The sequence below is a fragment of the Callionymus lyra genome, chromosome 11, assembly GCF_982586985.1.
Source record: "Callionymus lyra chromosome 11, fCalLyr1.hap1.1, whole genome shotgun sequence".
In the NCBI taxonomy this organism is placed as follows: domain Eukaryota; kingdom Metazoa; phylum Chordata; class Actinopteri; order Syngnathiformes; family Callionymidae; genus Callionymus; species Callionymus lyra.
The window spans coordinates 2,058,088-2,082,500 of record NC_141828.1 but is presented as its reverse complement, the minus strand read 5'-3'; the positions used below and the strand labels follow the sequence as shown (position 1 = coordinate 2,082,500).

Sequence of the window (24,413 nt, the reverse complement as noted above, 5' to 3'; positions counted from 1 at the left end):
CCTGATGACTGACCTTCAGTGGAAACAACAAATATCTTGGAGCACGACTGGTTTAGAACCTGAATCAACAGATGGAGTTAAAGGTTAATTTCACAAGTTAATTCTGTTTGAAAACACTTAACACAGAGTAATAATCAACAGAAGTTACTTCAGTATCTCATACTTCAACCCCGCCTTGTTGTCAGCAGCTCTGTGAACCACAGTAAACATCATCAATATCCACTGAACTTTCCTCGAAACGAAACTAGTGTCGAGCAAAAGTTGTACTTCGTCGTCTTCAGAACACTGTACTCACTCACACACACTTGGAACATCAGAGTGATTTATTCAGAAGAATTATTATCATCCAGAATAAACGGATGCACTTAATCGAATGTGTTTCCTTGAAGAGCGAGTGTTTACGAGTAAATATTTTGAGCAGATTCAACATTTAAATGTGTTTCATCATCATCAGGTTAAAACTATTACAAATTAAATTAAGATTATTATGAGTTTCTAATGTTTTTCTGGATCGTTTTCCTTCCACTGACATAAAGTCATTAATCATAGATCGGCATCTAAAGGATTAAAATCCACCAAACACCATCAACCACCAAGAAGAACGTTGAGATCTTGTGTGCATGAGATGATCAGGATGTCGTGATGGAAACTCGTAACCACCGAGTGAGAAGACACCTGGTTGGTTTGAGAGAGAAACAGATATTCATATCCATCCTAGTTACTGCTCAGTAATTCCTGCCACTCGTCATAATGTGATTATCTGCGGCAGCAACTGTCCTGGACCTTCTCCAGTGTTCAAGGACACGTTGACCCTCAGTCACTCATCTGTTGATTAAATCATCTGCTCTTAGCATTCAGAACATTGTCTCGCTCGCTGCTCGGCGCCGCCTCCTGTTCAGATGATTCATTACCAGTGAGAGTCAGAGGTTCTGGTGCTTGAGAGAGTCGGAGGTTCTGGTGCTTGAGAGAGTCGTAGGTTCTGGTGCTTGAGAGAGTCGTAGGTTCTGGTGCTTGAGAGAGTCGGAGGTTCTGGTGCTTGAGAGAGTCGTAGGTTCTGGTGCTTGAGAGAGTCGTAGGTTCTGGTGCTTGAGAGAGTCGGAGGTTCTGGTGCTTGAGAGAGTCAGAGGTTCTGGTGCTTGAGAGAGTCGGAGGTTCTGGTGCTCGAGAGAGTCGGAGGTTCTGGTGCTTGAGAGAGTCGTAGGTTCTGGTGCTTGAGAGAGTCGTAGGTTCTGGTGCTTGAGAGAGTCGGAGGTTCTGGTGCTTGAGAGAGTCAGAGGTTCTGGTGCTTGAGAGAGTCAGAGGTTCTGGTGCTTGAGAGAGTTAGAGGTTCTGGTGCTTGAGAGAGTTAGAGGTTCTGGTGCTTGAGAGAGTTAGAGGTTCTGGTGCTTGAGAGAGTTAGAGGTTCTGGTGCTTGAGAGAGTCAGAGGTTCTGGTGCTTGAGAGAGTAGGAGGTTCTGGTGCTTGAGAGAGTCAGAGGTTCTGGTGCTCGAGAGAGACGGAGGTTCTGGTGAGTTAGAGGTTCTGGTGCTCGAGAGAGTCGGAGGTTCTGGTGAGTTAGAGGTTCTGGTGCTCGAGGGAGTTGGAGGTTCTGGTGAGTTAGAGGTTCTGGTGCTCGAGAGAGTCGGAGGTTCTGGTGAGTTAGAGGTTCTGGTGCTCGAGAGAGTTGGAGGTTCTGGTGCTTGAGAGAGTCGGAGGTTCTGGTGCTTGAGAGAGTCGGAGGTTCTGGTGCTCGAGAGAGTCGGAGGTTCTGGTGAGTTAGAGGTTCTGGTGCTCGAGAGAGTCGGAGGTTCTGGTGCTTGAGAGAGTCGGAGGTTCTGGTGCTCGAGAGAGTCGGAGGTTCTGGTGAGTTAGAGGTTCTGGTGCTCGAGAGAGTTGGAGGTTCTGGTGCTCGAGAGAGTTGGAGGTTCTGGTGAGTTAGAGGTTCTGGTGCTTGAGAGAGTTGGAGGTTCTGGTGCTCGAGGGAGTCGGAGGTTCTGGTGCTCGAGAGAGTTGGAGGTTATGGTGAGTTAGAGGTTCTGGTGCTCGAGAGAGTTGGAGGTTCTGGTGCTCGAGAGAGTCGGAGGTTCTGGTGAGTTAGAGGTTCTGGTGCTCGAGGGAGTTGGAGGTTCTGGTGAGTTGGAGGTTCTGGTGCTCGAGAGAGTTGGAGGTTCTGGTGCTCGAGAGAGTTGGAGGTTCTGGTGCTCGTGGGAGTCGGAGGTTCTGGTGCTCGAGAGAGTTGGAGGTTCTGGTGCTCGAGGGAGTCGGAAGTTCTGGTGCTCGAGAGAGTTAGAGGTTCTGGTGCTCCAGAGAGTTGGAGGTTCTGGTGCTCGAGAGAGTTGGAGGTTCTGGTGCTCGAGAGAGTCGGAGGTTCTGGTGCTCCAGAGAGTTGGAGGTTCTGGTGCTCGAGAGAGTTGGAGGTTCTGGTGCTCGAGAGAGTCGGAGGTTCTGGTGAGTTAGAGGTTCTGGTGCTCGAGAGAGTTGGAGGTTCTGGTGCTCGAGAGAGTTGGAGGTTCTGGTGCTCGAGAGAGTTGGAGGTTCTGGTGCTTGAGACAGTCGGAGGTTCTGGTGCTCGAGAGAGTTGGAGGTTCTGGTGCTCGAGAGAGTTAGAGGTTCTGGTGCTCGAGAGAGTTAGAGGTTCTGGTGCTCCAGAGAGTTGGAGGTTCTGGTGCTCCAGGGAGTTGGAGGTTCTGGTGCTCGAGAGAGTCGGAGGTTCTGGTTAGTTAGAGGTTCTGGTGCTCGAGAGAGTCGGAGGTTCTGGTGATTTAGAGGTTCTGGTGCTCGAGGGAGTTGGAGGTTCTGGTGCTCGAGAGAGTCTGAGGTTCTGGTTAGTTAGAGGTTCTGGTGCTCGAGAGAGTCGGAGGTTCTGGTGATTTAGAGGTTCTGGTGCTCGAGAGAGTCGGAGGTTCTGGTGCTCGAGGGAGTTGGAGGTTCTGGTGCTCGAGAGAGTCTGAGGTTCTGGTTAGTTAGAGGTTCTGGTGCTCGAGAGAGTCGGAGGTTCTGGTGATTTAGAGGTTCTGGTGCTCGAGAGAGTCGGAGGTTCTGGTGCTCGAGAGAGTTGGAGGTTCTGGTGCTTGAGAGAGTTGGAGGTTCTGGTCCTCGAGAGAGTTGGAGGTTCTGGTGCTTGAGAGAGTCGGAGGTTCTGGTGCTTGAGAGAGTCGGAGGTTCTGGTGCTCGAGAGAGTCGGAGGTTCTGGTGCTCGAGAGAGTCGGAGGTTCTGGTGCTCGAGAGAGTCGGAGGTTCTGGTGCTCGAGAGAGTCGGAGGTTCTGGTGCTCGAGAGAGTCGGAGGTTCTGGTGCTCGAGAGAGTTGGAGGTTCTGGTGCTCGAGAGAGTTGGAGGTTCTGGTGCTCGAGAGAGTTGGAGGTTCTGGTGCTCGAGAGAGTTAGAGGTTCTGGTGCTCCAGAGAGTTGGAGGTTCTGGTGCTCGAGAGAGTCGGAGGTTCTGGTTAGTTAGAGGTTCTGGTGCTCGAGAGAGTCGGAGGTTCTGGTGATTTAGAGGTTCTGGTGCTCGAGGGAGTTGGAGGTTCTGGTGCTCGAGAGAGTCGGAGGTTCTGGTTAGTTAGAGGTTCTGGTGCTCGAGAGAGTCGGAGGTTCTGGTGATTTAGAGGTTCTGGTGCTCGAGAGAGTCGGAGGTTCTGGTGCTCGAGAGAGTTGGAGGTTCTGGTGCTTGAGAGAGTTGGAGGTTCTGGTCCTCGAGAGAGTTGGAGGTTCTGGTGCTTGAGAGAGTCGGAGGTTCTGGTGCTCGAGAGAGTCGGAGGTTCTGGTGCTCGAGAGAGTTAGAGGTTCTGGTGCTCGAGAGAGTCGGAGGTTCTGGTGCTCGAGAGAGTCGGAGGTTCTGGTGCTCGAGAGAGTCGGAGGTTCTGGTGCTCGAGGGAGTTGGAGGTTCTGGTGCTCGAGAGAGTTGGAGGTTCTGGTGCTTGAGAGAGTCGGAGGTTCTGGTGCTCGAGAGAGTCGGAGGTTCTGGTGCTCCAGAGAGTTGGAGGTTCTGGTGCTCGAGAGAGTCGGAGGTTCTTGTTTAAATTAAATAATAACCATAATTTAAGCATCATACATTTAAACTCACTTCTTTACATATATACAGTATATATATATATATATGATGTTTTTGTTGCTTTTTTAAAACTGGTATTGCAGTACTTTCGAGCGTCTCTTTTATTTGGAGGTCGTTGTTTGAGATCATCTCCACTGGGATGTGTTCCTGTCTTGATGCTAATTATGGAAACACCTCTCATGACACAAACCATCTCCAGCTGCTGCTCTAGAGTTCAAGCATCTCAGGGAATGAACTCTATTTTCTACTTGTTCACTAACATCACCTACTTGGTGAAGTCAAAGAGTTGCTAGTAACACCTTGTTGCTAATGCTGCTTCGTTGCTAATGCTGCTTCGTTGCTAATGCTGCTTCGTTGCTAATATCCCCTTGTTGCTAATGTCACTTTGTTGCTAATGCTGCTTCGTTGCTAATATCCCCTTGTTGCTAATATCCCCTTGTTGCTAATGTCACTTCGTTGCTAATGCTGCTCCGTTGCTAATGCCGCCCTGTTGCTAATATCACCTTGTTGCTAATATCCCCATGTTGCTAATATCCCCTTGTTGCTAATATCCCCTTGTTGCTAATATCACCTTGTTGCTAATATCCCCATGTTGCTAATATCCCCTTGTTGCTAATATCCCCTTGTTGATAATATCACCTTGTTGCTAATGTCACTTCGTTGCTAATGCTGCTCCGTTGCTAATGCCGCCCTGTTGCTAATATCACCTTGTTGCTAATATCACTTCGTTGCTAGTGTCGCCTCGTTGCTAGTGTCGCCTCGTTTCTAGTGTCGCCTCGTTGCTAGTGTCGCCTCGTTACTAGTGTCGCCTCGTTGCTAGTGTCGCCTCGTTGCTAGTGTCGCCTCGTTGCTAGTGTCGCCTCGTTGCTAGTGTCGCCTCGTTGCTAGTGCCGCCTCGTTGCTAGTGCCGCCTCGTTGCTAATGTCGCCTCGTTGCTAATGTCGCCTCGTTGCTAGTGTCGCCTCGTTGCTAGTGTCGCCTCGTTGCTAGTGTCGCCTCGTTGCTAGTGTCGCTTCGTTGCTAGTGTCGCTTCGTTGCTAGTGTCACCGCATTGCTAATGTCGCCTCGTTTCTAGTGTCGCCTCGTTGCTAGTGTCGCCTCGTTACTAGTGTCGCCTCGTTGCTAGTGTCGCCTCGTTTCTAGTGTCGCCTCGTTGCTAGTGTCGCCTCGTTGCTAGTGTCGCCTCGTTACTAGTGTCGCTTCGTTGCTAGTGTCGCCTCGTTACTAGTGTCGCCTCGTTGCTAGTGTCGCCTCGTTTCTAGTGTCGCCTCGTTGCTAGTGTCGCCTCGTTACTAGTGTCGCCTCGTTACTAGTGTCGCCTCGTTGCTAGTGTCGCCTCGTTGCTAGTGTCGCCTCGTTACTAGTGTCGCCTCGTTACTAGTGTCGCCTCGTTGCTAGTTTCGCCTCGTTGCTAGTGTCGCCTCGTTGCTAGTGTCGCCTCGTTGCTAGTGCCGCCTCGTTGCTAGTGCCGCCTCGTTGCTAATGTCGCCTCGTTGCTAATGTCGCCTCGTTGCTAGTGTCGCCTCGTTGCTAGTGTCGCTTCATTGCTAGTGTCGCTTCGTTGCTAGTGTCACCGCGTTGCTAGTGTCGCTTTGTTGCTAATGTCGACTCGTTGCTAATGTCGACTCGTTGCTTATGTCGCTTCGTTGCTAATTATGCCTCGTTGCTAATGTCACTTTGTTGCTAATGCTGCCTCGTTGTTAATGCTGCCTCGTTGCTAGTGTCGCCTCGTTACTAGTGTCGCCTCGTTGCTAGTGTCGCTTCATTGCTAGTGTCGCTTCGTTGCTAGTGTCACCGCGTTGCTAGTGTCGCTTTGTTGCTAATGTCGACTCGTTGCTAATGTCGACTCGTTGCTTATGTCGCTTCGTTGCTAATTATGCCTCGTTGCTAATGTCACTTTGTTGCTAATGCTGCCTCGTTGTTAATGCTGCCTCGTTGCTAATGTCGCTTTGTTGCTAGTGTCGCTTAGTTGCTAGTGTCGCTTCGTTGCTAGTGTCGCTTCGTTGCTAGTGTCGCTTTGTTGCTAATGTCGCCTTGTTGCTAATATCACCTTGTTGCTAATGTCACTTCGTTGCTAATGCTGCTCCGTTGCTAATGCCGCCCTGTTGCTAATATCACCTTGTTGCTAATATCCCCATGTTGCTAATATCCCCTTGTTGCTAATATCCCCTTGTTGCTAATGTCACTTCGTTGCTAATGCTGCTCCGTTGCTAATGCCGCCCTGTTGCTAATATCACCTTGTTGCTAGTGTCGCCTCGTTACTAGTGTCGCCTCGTTGTTAGTGTCGCCTCGATGCTAGTGTCGCCTCGTTGCTAGTGTCGCCTCGTTGCTAGTGCCGCCTCGTTGCTAGTGCCGCCTCGTTGCTAGTGCCGCCTCGTTGCTAATGTCGCCTCGTTGCTAATGTCGCCTCGTTGCTAATGTCGCCTCGTTGCTAATGTCGCCTCGTTGCTAGTGTCGCTTCGTTGCTAGTGTCGCTTCGTTGCTAGTGTCGCTTCGTTGCTAGTGTCGCTTCGTTGCTAGTGTCGCTTCGTTGCTAGTGTCACCGCGTTGCTAATGTCACCTCTTTGCTAGTGTCGCTTTGTTGCTAATGTCGACTCGTTGCTTATGACGCTTCGTTGCTAATTCTGCCTCGTTGCTAATGTCACTTCGTTGCTTATGACGCTTCGTTGCTAATTCTGCCTCGTTGCTAATGTCACTTCGTTGCTAATGCTGCCTCGTTGTTAATGCTGCCTCGTTGTTAATGCTGCCTCGTTGCTAATGTCGCTTCGTTGCTAGTGTCGCTTCGTTGCTAGTGTCGCTTCGTTGCTAGTGTCGCTTCGTTGCTAGTGTCGCTTCGTTGCTAGTGTCGCTTCGTTGCTAGTGTCGCTTCGTTGCTAGTGTCGCTTTGTTGCTAGTGTCGCCTCGTTGCTTATGTTGCTAATGTCGCTTTGTTGCTAATGTCGCTTCGTTGCTAATGCTGCCTCGTTGTTAATGCGGCCTCGTTGTTAATGCTGCCTCGTTGTTAATGCTGCCTCGTTGCTAATGTCACTTCGTTGCTAATGTCACTTCGTTGCTAATGTCACTTCGTTGCTAATGTCACTTCGTTGCTAATGTCGCTTCGTTGCTAGTATCGCTTCGTTGCTAGTATCGCTTTGTTGCTAGTGTCGCTTTGTTGCTAATGTCGCTTCGTTGCTAATGTCGCTTCGTTGCTAATGTCGCTTCGTTGCTAATGCCGCCTCGTTGCTAATGCCGCCTCGTTGCTAATGCCGCCTCGTTGCTAGTGCCGAACAAACTCTATTTACTGCTTGTTCACTAACATCACCTACTTGGTAAAGTCAAATAGTTGCTAGTATCACCTTGTTGCTAATATCACCTTGTTGCTAATGTCGCTTTGTTGCTAATGCTGCCTCGTTGATAATGTCACTTCATTGCTAATGCTGCTTCGTTGCTAATGCCGCCTCGTTGCTAATGTCATTATGTTGCTAATAGGGTTGTCAAAATACCAACATTTTAGTAGTCGATAAAAATACAAGGTGCTTTTCCAGATACTTTGACACCATGGTTAATAAAAGAAGCCTTTATTTTTAAGTACACAACTTTGTTAAATAAAGAAAACAAATCATAAATAATTTCACATTCTAAGAGTGGTAACGGTAAAACATTTTTCCACATGGATGCCAAAACGAACCAAACCAACAACTTTCAGACATTCAAAAAATGTTTGTACAGCCTTCAAGCTCCATAACAAACCTGTGTTGATTTTCTTATTTGTTTGCACATTAATATAGTTATCATTCAAACTGTGGTAATAAGCAGTTTTCAATTATAAAAGAACATGTTTTCATATTTTCTCTGCCTTTAAATGTTTCTGACTCTTCAGTGTCATCGGACAGATACTGTAAAATAAAAACTATTTCAAATAAGAGCCTCATCTCATGATACATGTTTCTTACAAAACTGTATCGTCACATGAGTTAAAGTATTAGAAACGGACGACTTTAGTGAGTGTATCTGCAGTGTCGTGTCTCTGTGTGTTTGTTTTAACTTTAACGTGACATAAGTTATATTGAACTGAACTCTTTAACTCTGTGTACTTGTTCTACCTTGTTGCTAACTCTACCTGGTTGCTAACCCTACCTTGTTGCTAACCCTACCTTCTTGCTAACTCTACCTTCTTGCTAACTCTACCTCATTACTATGTCCACATTTTTGCTAACTCCACCTTGTTGCTAACTCCACATTGCTGCTAACGCTACCTTGTTGTTAACTCCACCACGTTGCTAACTCCAACCTTGTTGCTAACTCTTACATTGCTGCTAATGCTACCTTGTTGCTAACTCCAACCTCGTTGCTAACTCTCACCTTGCTGCTAACGCTACCTTGCTGCTAACACTAACTTGTTGCTAACTCAACCTCGTTGCTAACTCCAACCTTGTTGCTAACTCCAACCTTGTTGCTAACTCTTACATTGCTGCTAATGCTACCTTGTTGCTAACTCCACCTTGTTGCCAACTCTTACCTTGCTGCTAACGCTACCTTGTTGCTAACGGGAAACTATTTATTTTAATTTACTTTTTTCCATGTATTGTTTGCAGTGTTTGGTACTTCTAATATTCCCTAAGAAAGTATTTTATTTAGCATGATGCAATAAAGATCAGTTGTATTTAACTCATCATCTTGTGTCAGATGATAAAATTATTATTATATTTCTTTTAAACCGTTATCTTGTTGGTTAATACTCTATTCTAGAACCAAAACCAACTGTCTTTGCTTATAGTTTTACAAAACCTCCGACAAACAAACCGAGTTTTGAGTGAAAGTTAAATGTTAATCAGGCGTCAGTTAAACTGCTCACTGGGAAGTTTGGTGAGGATTAAAGTTTGCTTCTGGAAACAGGATATGAACGTTTGCAATTTGGCGACATGTGATGAGACGTTACTGTGCACACATGTTGGTAGTTACACAACTGCCGGAGCTGCAAACATGCAACACTGCGGCTTCCACACATTTTGAAATATGTTTCCACATTTTATGCCTCACAAACTTTTGTCTATTTTATGTGTTTTCTATATTTCATGTATTTATTTTTCTGTGTTGGTGCAAAGAGTAAACCCTGACCTTGAATAATTGGTGGACTTTCATCAGTAGGAAGTGCAAACATTAACGTCAAAGTATAATTAAAAATAAGTAATACACAACCCTTTCCCATATCTCACCTGTCAAGTGAAATAACCAAATAAAGTAGTCATTAGCTGTTATTTGCATTGAGCGGAACCCACTTCATCAAGTATTTCTGATGTTCAACGACGACACGACGCCGACTTTTTCTGTCCCAGTAAAAATAAAATTTGTAGAAAATAAATGGAATTAAAATGTTGTATCTTTTTTATCTTTAAAACTAAAAATCTGTTTCTTATGGTGTCCTTCTGTGTCTTTATTATTATGTATCTATTTGTACACTAATGATAATAATAATAATAATAATAATAATGTACAATAATAGTACCAGACGGGTATATGGCCATCATTGACATTATTGGATTGTACTGTGTTTTTGTATATGATTGTGTATTTGCTTTATTTGTATGCGATGGATTGTGTAAACTATCTTTGTTGAGGACGACACATGGAAAGTAGCATCTTGTGCTAAATCTGGTGCAGTTTTAATGGAACTGCACATTGTCCGTTTAAATAAATAAACTAAACCTGAAATTTGTTATACATCCCCAATATACTTCTAAATGTTTGAATCATTTTACTGCTCTCAGAAACTGTGCCAAGTAGAAAAAGGTTGAAATTGATTTCAAACATTATATTTCTCTCACGACATACAAACCAATATTTTCTGAACATTTTACTTCATCAATATCACGTGATGTCCTGTAATGTAGTCGTCGTCTCACTCAAAACGGTCAATAATGTTTTTTAATTAAATGAATGTTGTTGATACGTTAGTTCAAAGAGGTCATTAGTCGTGTGAGTGTTTCGTTGAGTCAACTTTGGATCATGTGTTCCAGAGAATCATCAAGTGCTTTATTATTGTTCATTATCACGTCTCATCTTCTTCCACTTATTTATTCACGAAGAGCTGCTGCAGAAGTCGATGCATAAGACGATGTTTCCTGGATGTCTCGGTGTTATATCTATCGAAAGCTTCTGGTCATTTGAAGTCAAAGTCCGGGACAGGGTAACAGTGAATGATTCTCAAGATGCTCGAGCAACAAACCACACTCTCAGATCAAACATCTCTTAGTTCAGAGCCTGAGGTACTTACTGACCACTGCAGGTCAGACTCGACCGCACGAGTTCACTTCACTAGAATACATGTTTGTGGGCTGGACGCTTATTTTCTCTATTGTCTGCAGTATTCCTGCTTATTTCCCTCTTCCTGCCACGAGTCCCCGAGGACACGTTACTCACTTGTTTAGTTCTTCTATCACCGGATATTCTAGCTCCGTGTTTGAACTGGAACCAAAGCAAACGTCTTTGACTTCCATGTTTTCGATGTTGTACGTTCATGGCTGGATTACAATCTATTCAACAATGATGGTGATTCTATTTATTTTTAAACATCAAAATATGAATCTGTATTCAATAGATACAGCAATAATTATGATTGTTTCTTCAATTACACCCATAACTAATAATGTTGATTCATAACTGTAAACAAGCTGTTGTTATTCCCCTTTTCAATACAACAGTTTTCCATACGTCTGCTTGTCAAAGGAAAGAAAAAAAGTCTCTCTTTTAAAGACTTTTTGCTTGTGACTGAATTTATATTTGGTCATGGTTGGTTACATCTCTTTCTATTCCTGCTAATAATAAGATGTTACATCTCTTTATATTCCTGCTAATAATAAGATGTTACATCTCTTTCTATTCCTGCTAATAATAAGATGTTACATCTCTTTCTATTCCTGCTAATAATAAGATGTTACATCTCTTTCTATTCCTGCTAATAATAAGATGTTACATCTCTTCCTATTCCTGCTAATAATAATATGTTACATCTCTTTCTATTCCTGCTAATAATAAGATGTTACATCTCTTTCTATTCCTGCTAATAATAAGATGTTACATCTCTTTCTATTCCTGCTAATAATAAGATGTTACATCTCTTTCTATTCCTGCTAATAATAAGATGTTACATCTCTTTCTATTCCTGCTAATAATAAGATGTTACATCTCTTTCTATTCCTGCTAATAATAAGATGTTACATCTCTTTCTATTCCTGCTAATAATAAGATGTTACATCTCTTTCTATTCCTGCTAATAATAAGATGTTACATCTCTTTCTATTCCTGCTAATAATAATATGTTACATCTCTTTCTATTCCTGCTAATAATAAGATGTTACATCTCTTTCTATTCCTGCTAATAATAAGATGTTACATCTCTTCCTATTCCTGCTAATAATAATATGTTACATCTCTTTCTATTCCTGCTAATAATAAGATGTTACACCTCTTTCTATTCCTGCTAATAATAAGATGTTACATCTCTTCCTATTCCTGCTAATAATAAGATGTTACATCTCTTTCTATTCCTGCTAATAATAAGATGTTACATCTCTTCCTATTCCTGCTAATAATAATATGTTACATCTCTTTCTATTCCTGCTAATAATAAGATGTTACATCTCTTTCTATTCCTGCTAATAATAAGATGTTACATCTCTTTCTATTCCTGCTAATAATAAGATGTTACATCTCTTTCTATTCCTGCTAATAATAAGATGTTACATCTCTTTCTATTCCTGCTAATAATAAGATGTTACATCTCTTTCTATTCCTGCTAATAATAAGATGTTACATCTCTTTCTATTCCTGCTAATAATAAGATGTTACATCTCTTTCTATTCCTGCTAATAATAAGATGTTACATCTCTTTCTATTCCTGCTAATAATAAGATGTTACATCTCTTTCTATTCCTGCTAATAATAAGATGTTACATCTCTTTCTATTCCTGCTAATAATAAGATGTTACATCTCTTCCTATTCCTGATAATAATATGTTACATCTCTTTCTATTCCTGCTAATAATAAGATGTTACATCTCTTTCTATTCCTGCTAATAATAAGATGTTACATCTCTTTCTATTCCTGCTAATAATAAGATGTTACATCTCTTTCTATTCCTGCTAATAATAAGATGTTACATCTCTTCCTATTCCTGCTACTAATAAGATGTTACATCTCTTCCTATTCCTGCTAATAATAATATGTTACATCTCTTTCTATTCCTGCTAATAATAAGATGTTACATCTCTTTCTATTCCTGCTAATAATAAGATGTTACATCTCTTTCTATTCCTGCTAATAATAAGATGTTACATCTCTTTCTATTCCTGCTAATAATAAGATGTTACATCTCTTTCTATTCCTGCTAATAATAAGATGTTACATCTCTTTCTATTCCTGCTAATAATAAGATGTTACATCTCTTTCTATTCCTGATAATAAGATGTTACATCTATTCCTATTGCTAATAATAAGATGTTACATCTCTTTCTATTCCTGATAATAAGATGTTACATCTCTTTCTATTCCTATTGCTAATAATAAGATGTTACATCTCTTTCTATTCCTGATAATAAGATGTTACATCTCTTTCTATTCCTGCTAATAATAAGATGTTACATCTCTTCATATTCCTGATAATAATATGTTACATCTCTTTCTATTCCTGCTAATAATAAGATGTTACATCTCTTCCTATTCCTGCTAATAATAAGATGTTACATCTCTTTCTATTCCTGCTAATAATAAGATGTTACATCTCTTTCTATTCCTGCTAATAATAAGATGTTACATCTCTTCCTATTCCTGCTAATAATAAGATGTTACATCTCTTTCTATTCCTGCTAATAATAAGATGTTACATCTCTTTCTATTCCTGCTAATAATAAGATGTTACATCTCTTCCTATTCCTGCTAATAATAAGATGTTACATCTCTTCCTATTCCTGCTTATAATAAGATGTTACATCTCTTCCTATTCCTGATAATAATAAGATGTTACATCTCTTTCTATTCCTGCTAATAATAAGATGTTACATCTCTTTCTATTCCTGCTAATAATAAGATGTTACATCTCTTCCTATTCCTGATAATAATATGTTACATCTCTTTCTATTCCTGCTAATAATAAGATGTTACATCTCTTTCTATTCCTGCTAATAATAAGATGTTACATCTCTTTCTATTCCTGCTAATAATAAGATGTTACATCTCTTCCTATTCCTGATAATAATATGTTACATCTCTTTCTATTCCTGCTAATAATAAGATGTTACATCTCTTCCTATTCCTGATAATAATATGTTACATCTCTTTCTATTCCTGCTAATAATAAGATGTTACATCTCTTTCTATTCCTGCTAATAATAAGATGCTACATCTCTTTCTATTCCTGCTAATAATAAGATGTTACATCTCTTTCTATTCCTGCTAATAATAAGATGTTACATCTCTTCCTATTCTGGTAATAAAGATATTCTCTCTCTCTCTTTCCCTCTTCCTTTGAAAGCTCTTTACCTTCCTGTAATAAATGTCTCCATTAGCTGCCGTTTTCAAATTTCCATCGAGAGGCAGAACAACCACAGACGCCATTCAGTCTGAGTCGTGAAGCAAAAGCATTGAAAACGAACAAACATGTCATTGAGATGCTGCACCATTTATGTGACAAGATAATAACTTGTGCATTTTTCTCATTCATTTTCATATATATTATGTTATTATATATATTAGACATTTTCAACTGATGGAATAAGCATTTAAATTCGGTTTAACAACAGCAAGAGAAATAAAAACACCCAGAAATAAAAACGAGAAAGAAAATCTAAATGGAATAAAAGATAAATCTGCGCTATATAATATATACACAATAATATTTACATCAAATGTTGATAAATGTTTGTGTAGTGATCCAGTGTTTAAGATCGGATAATAAATAGAGATTTATGGATGTCAACAATTATACACAGACTTCCTAAAAGACTTATGACCAGAGGAAGGAATTTTTTGAAGGATGACAAAGTAACTGTGAAAGGACGATTGTGAACGGTTGAGCCTCTTGTACTTCCTGTTACAGTCAAACTGGTATCTTTTGTTTTCTAAAAGATTTATGACCCTTGTATGATTGGGTTTAACACCCTTAGGGAGGTTAAAGTGGAAATATTGTGATATAAGAAGGTATTTATGTAAATATATTTATATATTGATAATGAGGAAAGTGAATACAAGTTGTATAGTCTATTAAATCCAATTACAATTTGGCTTTTTACGAGTCTCCAGGAGGCTGTTTAGCAAGAAAAGCAAGAGAGACAACATGCTGATGTCGATATCCTGGTAATGCCAGGATGACAGATTGTCATGAAGATAATAAAGTGTATTTTGTATTTTGCAACAAACTCTAATGATGAAACAACATGGATAAATAAATATGACACAAATGCTTCACATTCATAAATCGATGGTTAGACGTTGATGACTAAGGCTTAACTTTATCTTGCCGTTTTACTGTCGTGTTAATAACGAGGAAAAAAGGCTTGATTTGATTAAAAGTAGCATCTTTCTGTGTAAACACAACATAACACCTGCAGCTCATCCACATGTGCGTCTATAATCTGTAAATCAAAGTATTTGTATAGTCATTAAAGCAGAACAATTTGTAGTTTTTACCTTCTTTCAAAGTTGAAACATAATGTCGCAACAAACTGTCGACTCTTACCTCATCCTTCACGCCAGTGCGTCTGTTAAATGTGCAACAACACGGCGGCGCTCGACGCATGTTTGACTTTGGATTACTCAAAGAACCAGCGAGTGCTTCTCACCATACATAGAGGTGACCTCTGGCTCGAGGAGGCCGAGTCGCATCTGTTTGTTGATAACCACAAATTCTTTGCTATTTTAAATGTTGTGCGCGTTCGTGGAATGTTAGCGATTCTTCTTTTTCTCTCCTTTCATAATCATTGTTTCAGCAGCTTCCAGTCTTTGATTAAATCCAGGCACTTACTTGATTGGAAATGTAATCCTAATGCCATGTTTCAATTGAAGCTTGATTTGGCAGCAGCAGGAAAATATGCTTTTCATCGTCTGGGCTCTGTTTACGCTCGACTGCTGGTTCACGTTATAGATTTATTGATCACAGAGACACTTATCTCGTTAATTTCTGAGTGTTTTTAAGAAATGATGTTTGTGTGACGTGCATGAGAAGATTTGAACCAGCAAGACAAAGAGAGATAATGCAATGTTTTCTTTTTCTTGCTTGTTTTGTCTCTTCCTGGAGATCTTTAGCTTTTTTGCTCTTTGATAGTGTTTATCTCTACCGACGTCACCAAAGTGTCCTACTAAAGATTGTACTCGGTGGTCACAGACCCATGTGATGCACTTGATACAGTGCCAAACCAAAAGAAGAATCCATTTGTATAGTTTCTGTTTATAACTGAAAGAGGTTTTATTTTGTGGAAAAAGCCACATTTTTCCTCTCAAGTGACCTTGGACTCTGACTCTTGACATTTAAAGTTTACCTTCAGTCACGTTCACTCAAAAAATTAACTGTGTAAACAAATGAAAATGAGCAAAACTATATGGTTTTTATAGATTTTTTTTTTTTTCAAAAAAGCTTGGCGACCCCTGACCTTAATGTGTTTTTAAATAAAATATTTCAATCTTTCCCGGAGAACTGTGTAGCAAGAAGAAAGACTTAGTTTTGGTCTCTTTTTTTTCCTCAGAACTACCGAACAAGTTCTTTAAATGTCGATGAATTTTAACAGCAAGTTAGCTGTCAGGAAAAGGCCAATGTAGCTTCTTTGTCGAGGACATAGCAATTGTACATTATAGCATCAAGATGACTACAAGGTTATTCCACAATACAGTAGTATTACAGTAGTAGTACCGATTCCAGATCCTACTAGTAGAGATTGGAATCCAGCTACTGAACTGGGATCTTAATATTTATGTGTAAATCAGAGAGAAACCGTAAGTTAGTGACTCGGTATAAAAGCCAGTTCCAAAGTTGATGTCAAAGTGACATAAAGTATCTTGATCAAGTGATGGATGAGCAGCAGCAGAACTCTACAGATCGCTTGAAGAGAAGATCAGCAGCCTTGAGAAAGAAGGAAAGCTAGTGCATCACACAAGAAAGATATGACGAGGCTCTACAAGCATTACAACTGGAATTACAATCTGTACTGTGACCTATACACAGGAATATATATATAAAACTGCACCTCTAACCAACATGGTTTTGGATCAGAGAAAACAAGAATAACTAGTTTACTAGTTCAGGTGTTATATGTGTTTAAATAAAACAAACACAAACATTTTTACACAAAACAAGATTAAAAACTAGTGAACAGTCCAGATTAAAATGGATTGATGTTGATACAGAAGTGAGTTTGCAAATACACAACCTCTTAAACACCTCTGATCACATGGTTTTCTCGTTCTGAGATTCGTCCTCCTACGTATTCTTCGCCGTATCACCTCTATATAAATCTATAATCCATGCGTTTGTGTCGTTTACACTATTGTAACAGTTTATTCCATCTAAACCAGAAGGATGTGTCTCGCCTGCAGTTCATACTAAACTCTGCAGCCAGAATTCTGACCCGCTCTAGTAGAAGAACTCACATTTCTCCTTCAAACTCTTCACTGGTTTCTTTCAGGATCATTTTAAAATTCTGGTTCTTACTTTCAGATCTATTCATGGTCAGACCTTCCATCAGTGATCTGATCCAGACTTACACCCCAGCTCTGGCTCGGAGGTCTGTGGATCAGAATCTACTGATGGTTCCTGAACTTCCTTAAAGAATGAAGACCATTACTATAGAGATATTTATGTCGCTGGGAAACATGATGATGGACGAACTTTAGTTGTAAATATTAATTTGGTGAAATGCTAGTGTTGGTTAGAGAGGTTCATTCACTGGTTACTGTCCAGTGTTAACAACTTCTTGTCGGCTAGACTGTGGCAACATTTTATCTGGATGTCAACGTACAGAAATGTAAAGGAATTTTCTTCACCCTGTGTGAGGCCTTTGTTGGTTCAACTGTACATGTTGAAATAAGAGTCAAGATTATATAGATTGCAAAACATCCCGTCAGACCAGTTGTTAATAACATGAGGGCGTAACATTACGACTACAAGAACGTGTCGTTGCATATCTTCTTGGCGTCGCTGACATGCTTTTCATCAGAGCGTCCATCTCTACACCGTCATGATCGTTATTCCAAGATCCATATGTGGTTGTTCTCGCACGGACAGAAGAAGTGCGACCGTAGTGTGAGTGTGAATCTGATATTGACTCTAGATATTTGGTGAACAGACGTCAGCTCAGTCATGTGATCTATTCATGGCTTCTTCTCCTTCACACTGAGTTTCTATTGGGCTCTTGTGTCACATGTTCCTGTGACCCGGGTCAAGAGGTGCTCGGGAGTATTTGTGGTGTCGATGGAGCGTGTGGACGGCTCATGAATGTGTAGGTGCCACCAGGGTTATTTATACTGCAGTCCTGAGGGCTGATGTCACTCATGTCCAGAGGGTCGTGGAATAAATCTGGTGACACTTCGGTACTTCGGCGTAATTGGTTCGGCTTTTATTTCCGCTGAAGCTGAGACGGGGAATTTATCTTTTAATTTTGAATTATTAGTATCAACTATCACAATATTTTGGTCTCATAACTAGGGTGACTGTATTCAGAATCCCTGGAAGGGGATACGACTGCGTGGAGTGTTGGTTTTTTGGGGGTTGGGTTGTTTTTTTTTTTTACTTTTAACTTTGTTAAATGCATATTTAGAATTCTAAAAATACTCTTAACACTCTTGGAAGTATTTAAAATACTAATTTACCTAAACGCTGTACAATAATGTCATGATACAGAAATTCTGTGATTATTTCAAGACATTTCTTACACAAGGTCTGTGTCGTTGAAGGAATTGAATGTATCGACTGACTTCGATGAACAAAGTATGTTTTGTGCAATAACTGTATATTTGGATGGATGGACGGATAGATTGATGGATAAATAGATATACGTATGAATAACGTGTATTTGGTACTTACGTTACCAAAAAAACACATTGTTGTTTACATGCTGGTAAAGAATTGATAATGAAGTATCGGTTCTTGTGACAACCTGACGTCTGACATTCTTGCTTGTTTTTCTTCCCTCGGTGGTTTCGGCCCGACAGGGACGAGGCAGAAAGATCTGAGGGGATTTAAAAGTTGATGAATAATAGAAAATGACTTCTGGTCAAAACCATTAAGTGACTTGAATGAATGATTGTTGTACCAGGTTACCTAAACATAACCCTTAGATTCCAGGACTTTTCTCAGATTGACTTTCTTAAATGTAGCGATGAATCCTGTTTGTCTCGGCTGTTGACTCTCCGTGTCTGTTGTTTGCAGGTCCAGCCCCCCAGAGTGTCCCCCAGAGTGTCCCCCAGAGTGTCCCCCAGAGTGTCCCCCAGAGTGTCCCCCAGAGTGTCCCCCAGAGTGTCCCCCAGAGTGTCCCCCAGAGTGTCCCCCAGAGTGTCCTCCAGAGTGTCCTCCAGAGTGTCCTCCAGAGTGTCCTCCAGGGTTTCCTCCATGTCCTCGTCGGCCTCTGCTGCTTCCCAGGAGCTGGAGCTCAGCATGGGTTAAGAGGACACAGGGAGACACAGAGACCAGACGAGGGCCCAACTCACCTGCACAGGTGAGCTGATGGACCCATTTTAGTATCTCCTGAAAACAAGTCGTCCCTAAATCTCTTTTTTTTTTATCTATTTCCAAATGAAGGAGATGAAATAAGTTTTCGTGGTCGTATTGAGTCGTGGTCACAAACATTTGAAAAACGTAGAAACTGTTCAGTGGATTTTCGTTGTCAGTGTTTTCAAGACGGAGCAGAAAGATTCAGGTCAACTAAAAGTTTGTCATTTGAGGTCAGTTTGGAGAGTTTTCCAAGAAAACGGGGCAGAGAAACTGAAAGCTTTGAGCAGACGTGCAACACATCGGTGAACTCTTTTACCTGAAGTACTTCCTGTCTGTGTAGCATGTTAGCCTTTAGCTTATTATACAGACCTTTTAAATTCCTCTGGTCGAGGTCAACGAGACGTTACAGACGAGCAGTATGAAGTATTGAATGTTTTTAAGTGTCTTTGGACGAAGACAACTGAGCGCCAGTCGCTACATTAAAATGAACAAACATTTGTGTCTATAACTCTAAAAAGAACAGATTAATCTGAATATAATCCAACATTATATGACATAAGAAAATGAGTGTAGTTTAAATTTTGGGTGAACGATTACTTGTCACTTTAAGAATGGCTTTATCATCTTATCTTAACAATCATAAGAAAAGTTTGTTCATTATAATATGAATAGTTTATCGTATTAGAGAATAAATATTTTCATATTTAATCCCAATCATAATATTGAGAATAATAGCAATGAGATAATTTTCAACGGTTCAGCATCTTTTGTTTCAAAGGTCGATCGTTGTGAGTGATCACACTAGTAAACAAATATAGTTTTTCAACACATAAAGTACACAACGGCCAAGAAACTCTGTCATGATTGAGACTTATTGATTAAATAATGTTTAAATAACTTTAAAAGTATTTAAGTTACAGTATTGCTGTAGCTTGAGTGGTACCAAACATTTTTGTCGACAGACCTTCAGATAAAAACTGTCAAAATATATTCTTTATATATATATTTATAGATAATCCCTCACTAGACGCAGTGTAATGTCGCCTTTGAAGAAATGTTATTAACTATTGCATGTAAACAGTCGTCGACTCACTATCGTAAGAATTCTGAGCTGCTCTAGTAGAAGAACTCACATTTCTCCTTCAAACTCTTCACTGGCTGCTCTAGTAGAAGAACTCACATTTCTCCTTCAAACTCTTCACTGGCTGCTCTAGTAGAAGAACTCACATTTCTCCTTCAAACTCTTCACTGGCTGCTCTAGTAGAAGAACTCACATTTCTCCTTCAAACTCTTCACTGGCTGCCAGTTTCTTTCAGGATCATTTTAAAATTCTGGTTCTTACTTTCAGATCTATTCATGTTGGTGTTATCTTGATCTTTAAAGTATTTATTTTATTGAGTATTGTTTTAATTGTTTAAGCGCTTTGTGACCCTGGTCTGGAAAAGCTCTATATAAATATAATTTACTTACTTACTATGTTGGCAACGACGGCTGATATTGACATTTATTTTTCATTGTTTTAATGTTGTCGTTTTTCACTATATGTGAGTTTTTAAAAGCATGAAAAGTGTGATCTTAGCTGAAGAAGAGAGTGAAGAGGTTGGAGTGTTGTGGCCGGAAGCCGCCGTTCTGTCAACATGTTGTTCCGTTCTCGAGATTCCCCTCCACTTATCTCCCAAGAGCCTCTTTGTTTGCACGACCGTGATAATTATCCTCGAGCCGAGATCCGAGCAGAAACCCTCGGTGTCGCCGCTGATCTCCTCGTCTAATGTTACCAGGACTCTGAGAATGATCTCCGGCGACTAAAGCTTCGTCTCCTGGACCAGAGCTCGTCCAGGAGACGGCGAGACACGAGGCAGATGCACCGAGAGAAGCCGTTGCTAGGAGTCGCAGCAACACGGCTCAGAAGAAGACGCTCGTCAGGAGTGTAGTCAACCTTCTTCACTTATGACGGGAAACTTTATTTTCCTGATACATCTGCTCCTGAGGAACTTCATCTTTTCCATAAAAGGACTCTGCACTGTTGCCCATCATCGCCGTAATATTTTCCAGATGTCGATTCAATCAGTGTTTCCTTCTCTGTCCTTTTCCTGCGTTAGTCACTGGAAATTCACGTCTTGTGTGTAAACTTGGCCGATCTCACCAGAAGTCGACCCGACGTCGAGAAGGACTTGTTTCTGGTGAGACGGTTGCTCGTCGTCGCACAAAAACACTGAAAACAGTAGCAACGTCGTCTGAAACTGTTGCTTTCACGTGAAGTGAGTCATCGTTGAACAAGCCTTTGTACTTTGTTCCTTCTGTCGAGTGAGAGAAGCAGTGGAACAGCTTGAAAGTGTTTCATCAGTTTCTTCCGAGACAAACGTGTGAAGCTTCAGGTCTTCGCTCCGGTGTCGACGCTGGACAGTGTTGGTCGTAAAACCTGGATAAACATCTCCGGCCTGTGGAGACTCTTCTCGGCCGGCGGCTCGGTGTGATGTCAACATGTGTATCACTGGACGTGACTATTATCATTAAACACACGGTTGTTTATTGTCGTTGCGTTCAAACGAGCGTCTGTAGACGTCGATGCAGGAGCAGCTTCTCTGTGACGGCTTTGATGTCGAGGAAACTGTCAGGCTTCGTGGTTCTTACTCCATAAAACGACTTGTTGAGTCAATACTTGGAGATAAAGAAGCGACTTTTTTACTACTCGACAAACACACACACACACACAGACACACACAGATAGACACAGACTGAGTTTACACACTTTATCTTTATGGACCATTAGCATCAGTGTTAGAACCTCCTGCTGCTACTAAAGCATTATTATTGTTTTATTACCAGAACGAGGACGATCGCACTCCATCCATCCTTCAGGAAATGATTTGATAAATAAAAGTACGAATATAAAACTAATAATATTAACAAGAAGATCTTGATTCGTGGTTTTCTCCTTCAGAGACGACCAGTACTATTGAAAATGTACAAGAATAAAACTCTCCGTCCGACCTCAGGCATGTACACACACACGCACACGCACACGCGCACACGCACGCACACGCACACACACACACTCGTGTCCTTTAAATAGACGTGTCCAGCTCTGAAGGTCTGAGGCTCAGACGCACATACTTGTGATTCCACGACTCGCACACAAACGATCTGATGAAACGTTGTGATTTCCTGCCGTAGGATTGTGTCGGTCCTGGTTCAACATGATGTGGTGTGACCCGGTTCAGAGTCTAACTGACCCGTTTGTGCCCCTCAGGTGGGTCCGCCGCGAGCAGGATGGCGGTGCTGCGCCGGAGGCTCAAGTGGATCGTGTCGGTGATGATGGTCAACTTCTTCATCTTCATCATCATCACCAGACATGGCGGCCAGGACAAGAACGGCCAGCACAAGCTCCTCATCCCCACCAAGCCCTTCTGGACCAAGCTGGCGCCGAGCCCGGCGTACTGGAACCGGCAGCAGCAGATCCTGGACCTTCAGAACAACCCCGTCCTGACGGCCAACTCCACCGACACGCCCGATTGGATGAATGACACGTTGACCTCTGACCCCTGCCAGCCAAACCTCAGGGTCACCACTCAGGTCAAGGACTACAACTCTCTCCCGGATCGATTCAAGGACTTCCTGCTGTACATGCGGTGCCGCTCGTACCCGGTCCTCGTGGACCAGCCGGACATCTGCAAGGATCCGCCTTTCCTGCTCCTCGCCGTCAAGTCCTTGGCGCCGCATTTCGACCGTCGGCAGGCCATCCGCCAGTCGTGGGGTCGAGCCGGGGTCGTGGCCAACAAGACGGTGGTCACCATCTTCCTGTTGGGGAACGCCACCTCGGGGGACCACCACCCGGACCTGTCGGAGATGCTGCGCTACGAGGGCGTCCGCCACAGAGACCTGATCCAGTGGGACTACAGGGACTCCTTCTTCAACCTGACGGTCAAGGAGGTTCTGTTCCTGGACTGGATCCAGACCCGCTGCGCTGGTGCGCGTTTCATCTTCAAGGGCGACGACGACGTCTTCGTCAACACGTATCGCATCCTGGACTTCCTGAAGGATCTGAAGGAGCCCAAGGCCAAGGATCTGTTCGTGGGCGACGTGATCACCAACGCCGGGCCGCACCGCGACAAGAAGCTCAAGTACTTCATCCCCGAGAGCATGTACGTGGGCGCGTACCCGCCGTACGCGGGGGGCGGGGGTTACCTGTTCTCCGGCGACATCGCGGCCCGGCTCCACAACACGTCCCAGACCGTGGCCCTGTACCCCATCGACGACGTCTACACCGGCATGTGCCTCCGCAAGCTGGGCCTGGCGCCGGAGAAGAACAAGGGCTTCCGGACCTTCAACATCGAGGAGAAGTACCGATCGAACCCTTGCGTCTATAAGAGTCTGATGCTGGTCCACCCCAGGACCCCCCAGGAGATGATCCAGATCTGGTCCTGGCTCAGCAGCCCCTCCCTGAACTGCCAGTGACCAGAACAAGTTTTGGGTGTTAAAAAAAAAAAAAGAAAGAAAGAAAAGGTCATTTAACTTATTACGTTTCCTGATGAAAATGATGAAAACGTTACCGTGACGACGGCGGATCCTGCTTGGAGTGGACTTGTGTGTCTGTCTGTGTGTGTGTGTGTGTATGTGTGTGCACGCTTGTGTTGGTGCACATATTTATCTATTTATTCAGCCGACGCTTTGACACTGAAACATCCAGATGCTGTATTATTAAGACGACCTGGTCGCCACTATTTCTAGACCTCAGCCATCGCTGGAGACCATGCTGCTATCCACGCACACACACGCACACACACACACACACACACACACACACGCTCACACACACACTCCCTCAAACTAGTATTGCACGTCACTCAAGCCGCCCTCGCCGTCTCGTGCCGTTACAACTTCCTGTGCGGGAGAATCCAGATGCTGTCTACAGTTGCTTCAGGGTTGTGTGTCTGTCACTGGATGTGAGAGTGTGTGTGTTTTTTTCACGCTTCTACCAATCCTCAGATCAGCCAAAACATTATGACCACTGACTGCGGGGTCATCGTGATTATCGCCATCTTTAAAGCTTGTTCTCGTGAAACGACGATCCTTGAAATGTTTGTATATTTCTTTTATTCCTGGATCAGTATTGACACTGGACCGAGTCCACACTGGAGGTTCATCTCTGGCTCGCGTGTCAGGACGCCCCCTGCTGGTCAGGCACGAGTACGTCCCGGCGTTCGGGTTCGAGGCGACACGAGCTCAGAGGATGGAAATCATGGATCGTCCAGTTTCCCGTCAGCAGTCGCTTCTCTATGCAAGTCTGTTCTTGAATCACAAACACACACGTGTGACGCGAACACACACTTTTGACTGTTATTGTGTTGATTTCACGGCTCATTTGTTGACACTTGTTTAGTTTTTTTTCACGATGCAAAATAGTCTAATTAAATATAATTTAAATGTAGCCAAAAATGAAACAATCCCAAAAAAATCTACCAAAAGCTGAAAGGTGTTTATTTAAAGTAGTCGTTGTCATGACGATATCTAAGCCTTAACACTGTTTCTTACTGTAGCAGTGATGCTGAACATTCCAGCCGCTGCAGACGACGACCAAACGTGTGCCTGAGATTTTATATGTTTGTACGTCTTTCTGTTCTTGATCCAATTGATAATAAAGTTATATTTTGCAGTTTTTTTTTGTATATGTTGTTCTTTGTATTCTTGTTCAAATAAATTCTGTGAAGTTA

At 42.3% G+C, this 24,413-nt stretch overlaps 1 protein-coding gene across 2 annotated transcripts in view; it reads left to right on the top strand.

The window, feature by feature from the left end:
* Positions 1-24,413, top strand: part of b3gnt2b (UDP-GlcNAc:betaGal beta-1,3-N-acetylglucosaminyltransferase 2b) — a 25,842-nt gene extending 1,429 nt beyond the window's left edge. The window contains exons 2-3 of one of the 2 annotated variants that reach the window (XM_087802931.1): positions 18,421-18,706; positions 21,953-24,413. In XM_087802931.1, the coding sequence (XP_087659057.1) occupies positions 21,973-23,157 (1,185 nt within the window). In that variant the 5' untranslated portion in view covers positions 18,421-18,706; positions 21,953-21,972 and the 3' untranslated portion in view covers positions 23,158-24,413. The remainder of the gene's footprint in view (positions 1-18,420; positions 18,707-21,952) is intronic. The other variant, XM_087802932.1, reaches the window with a different exon arrangement.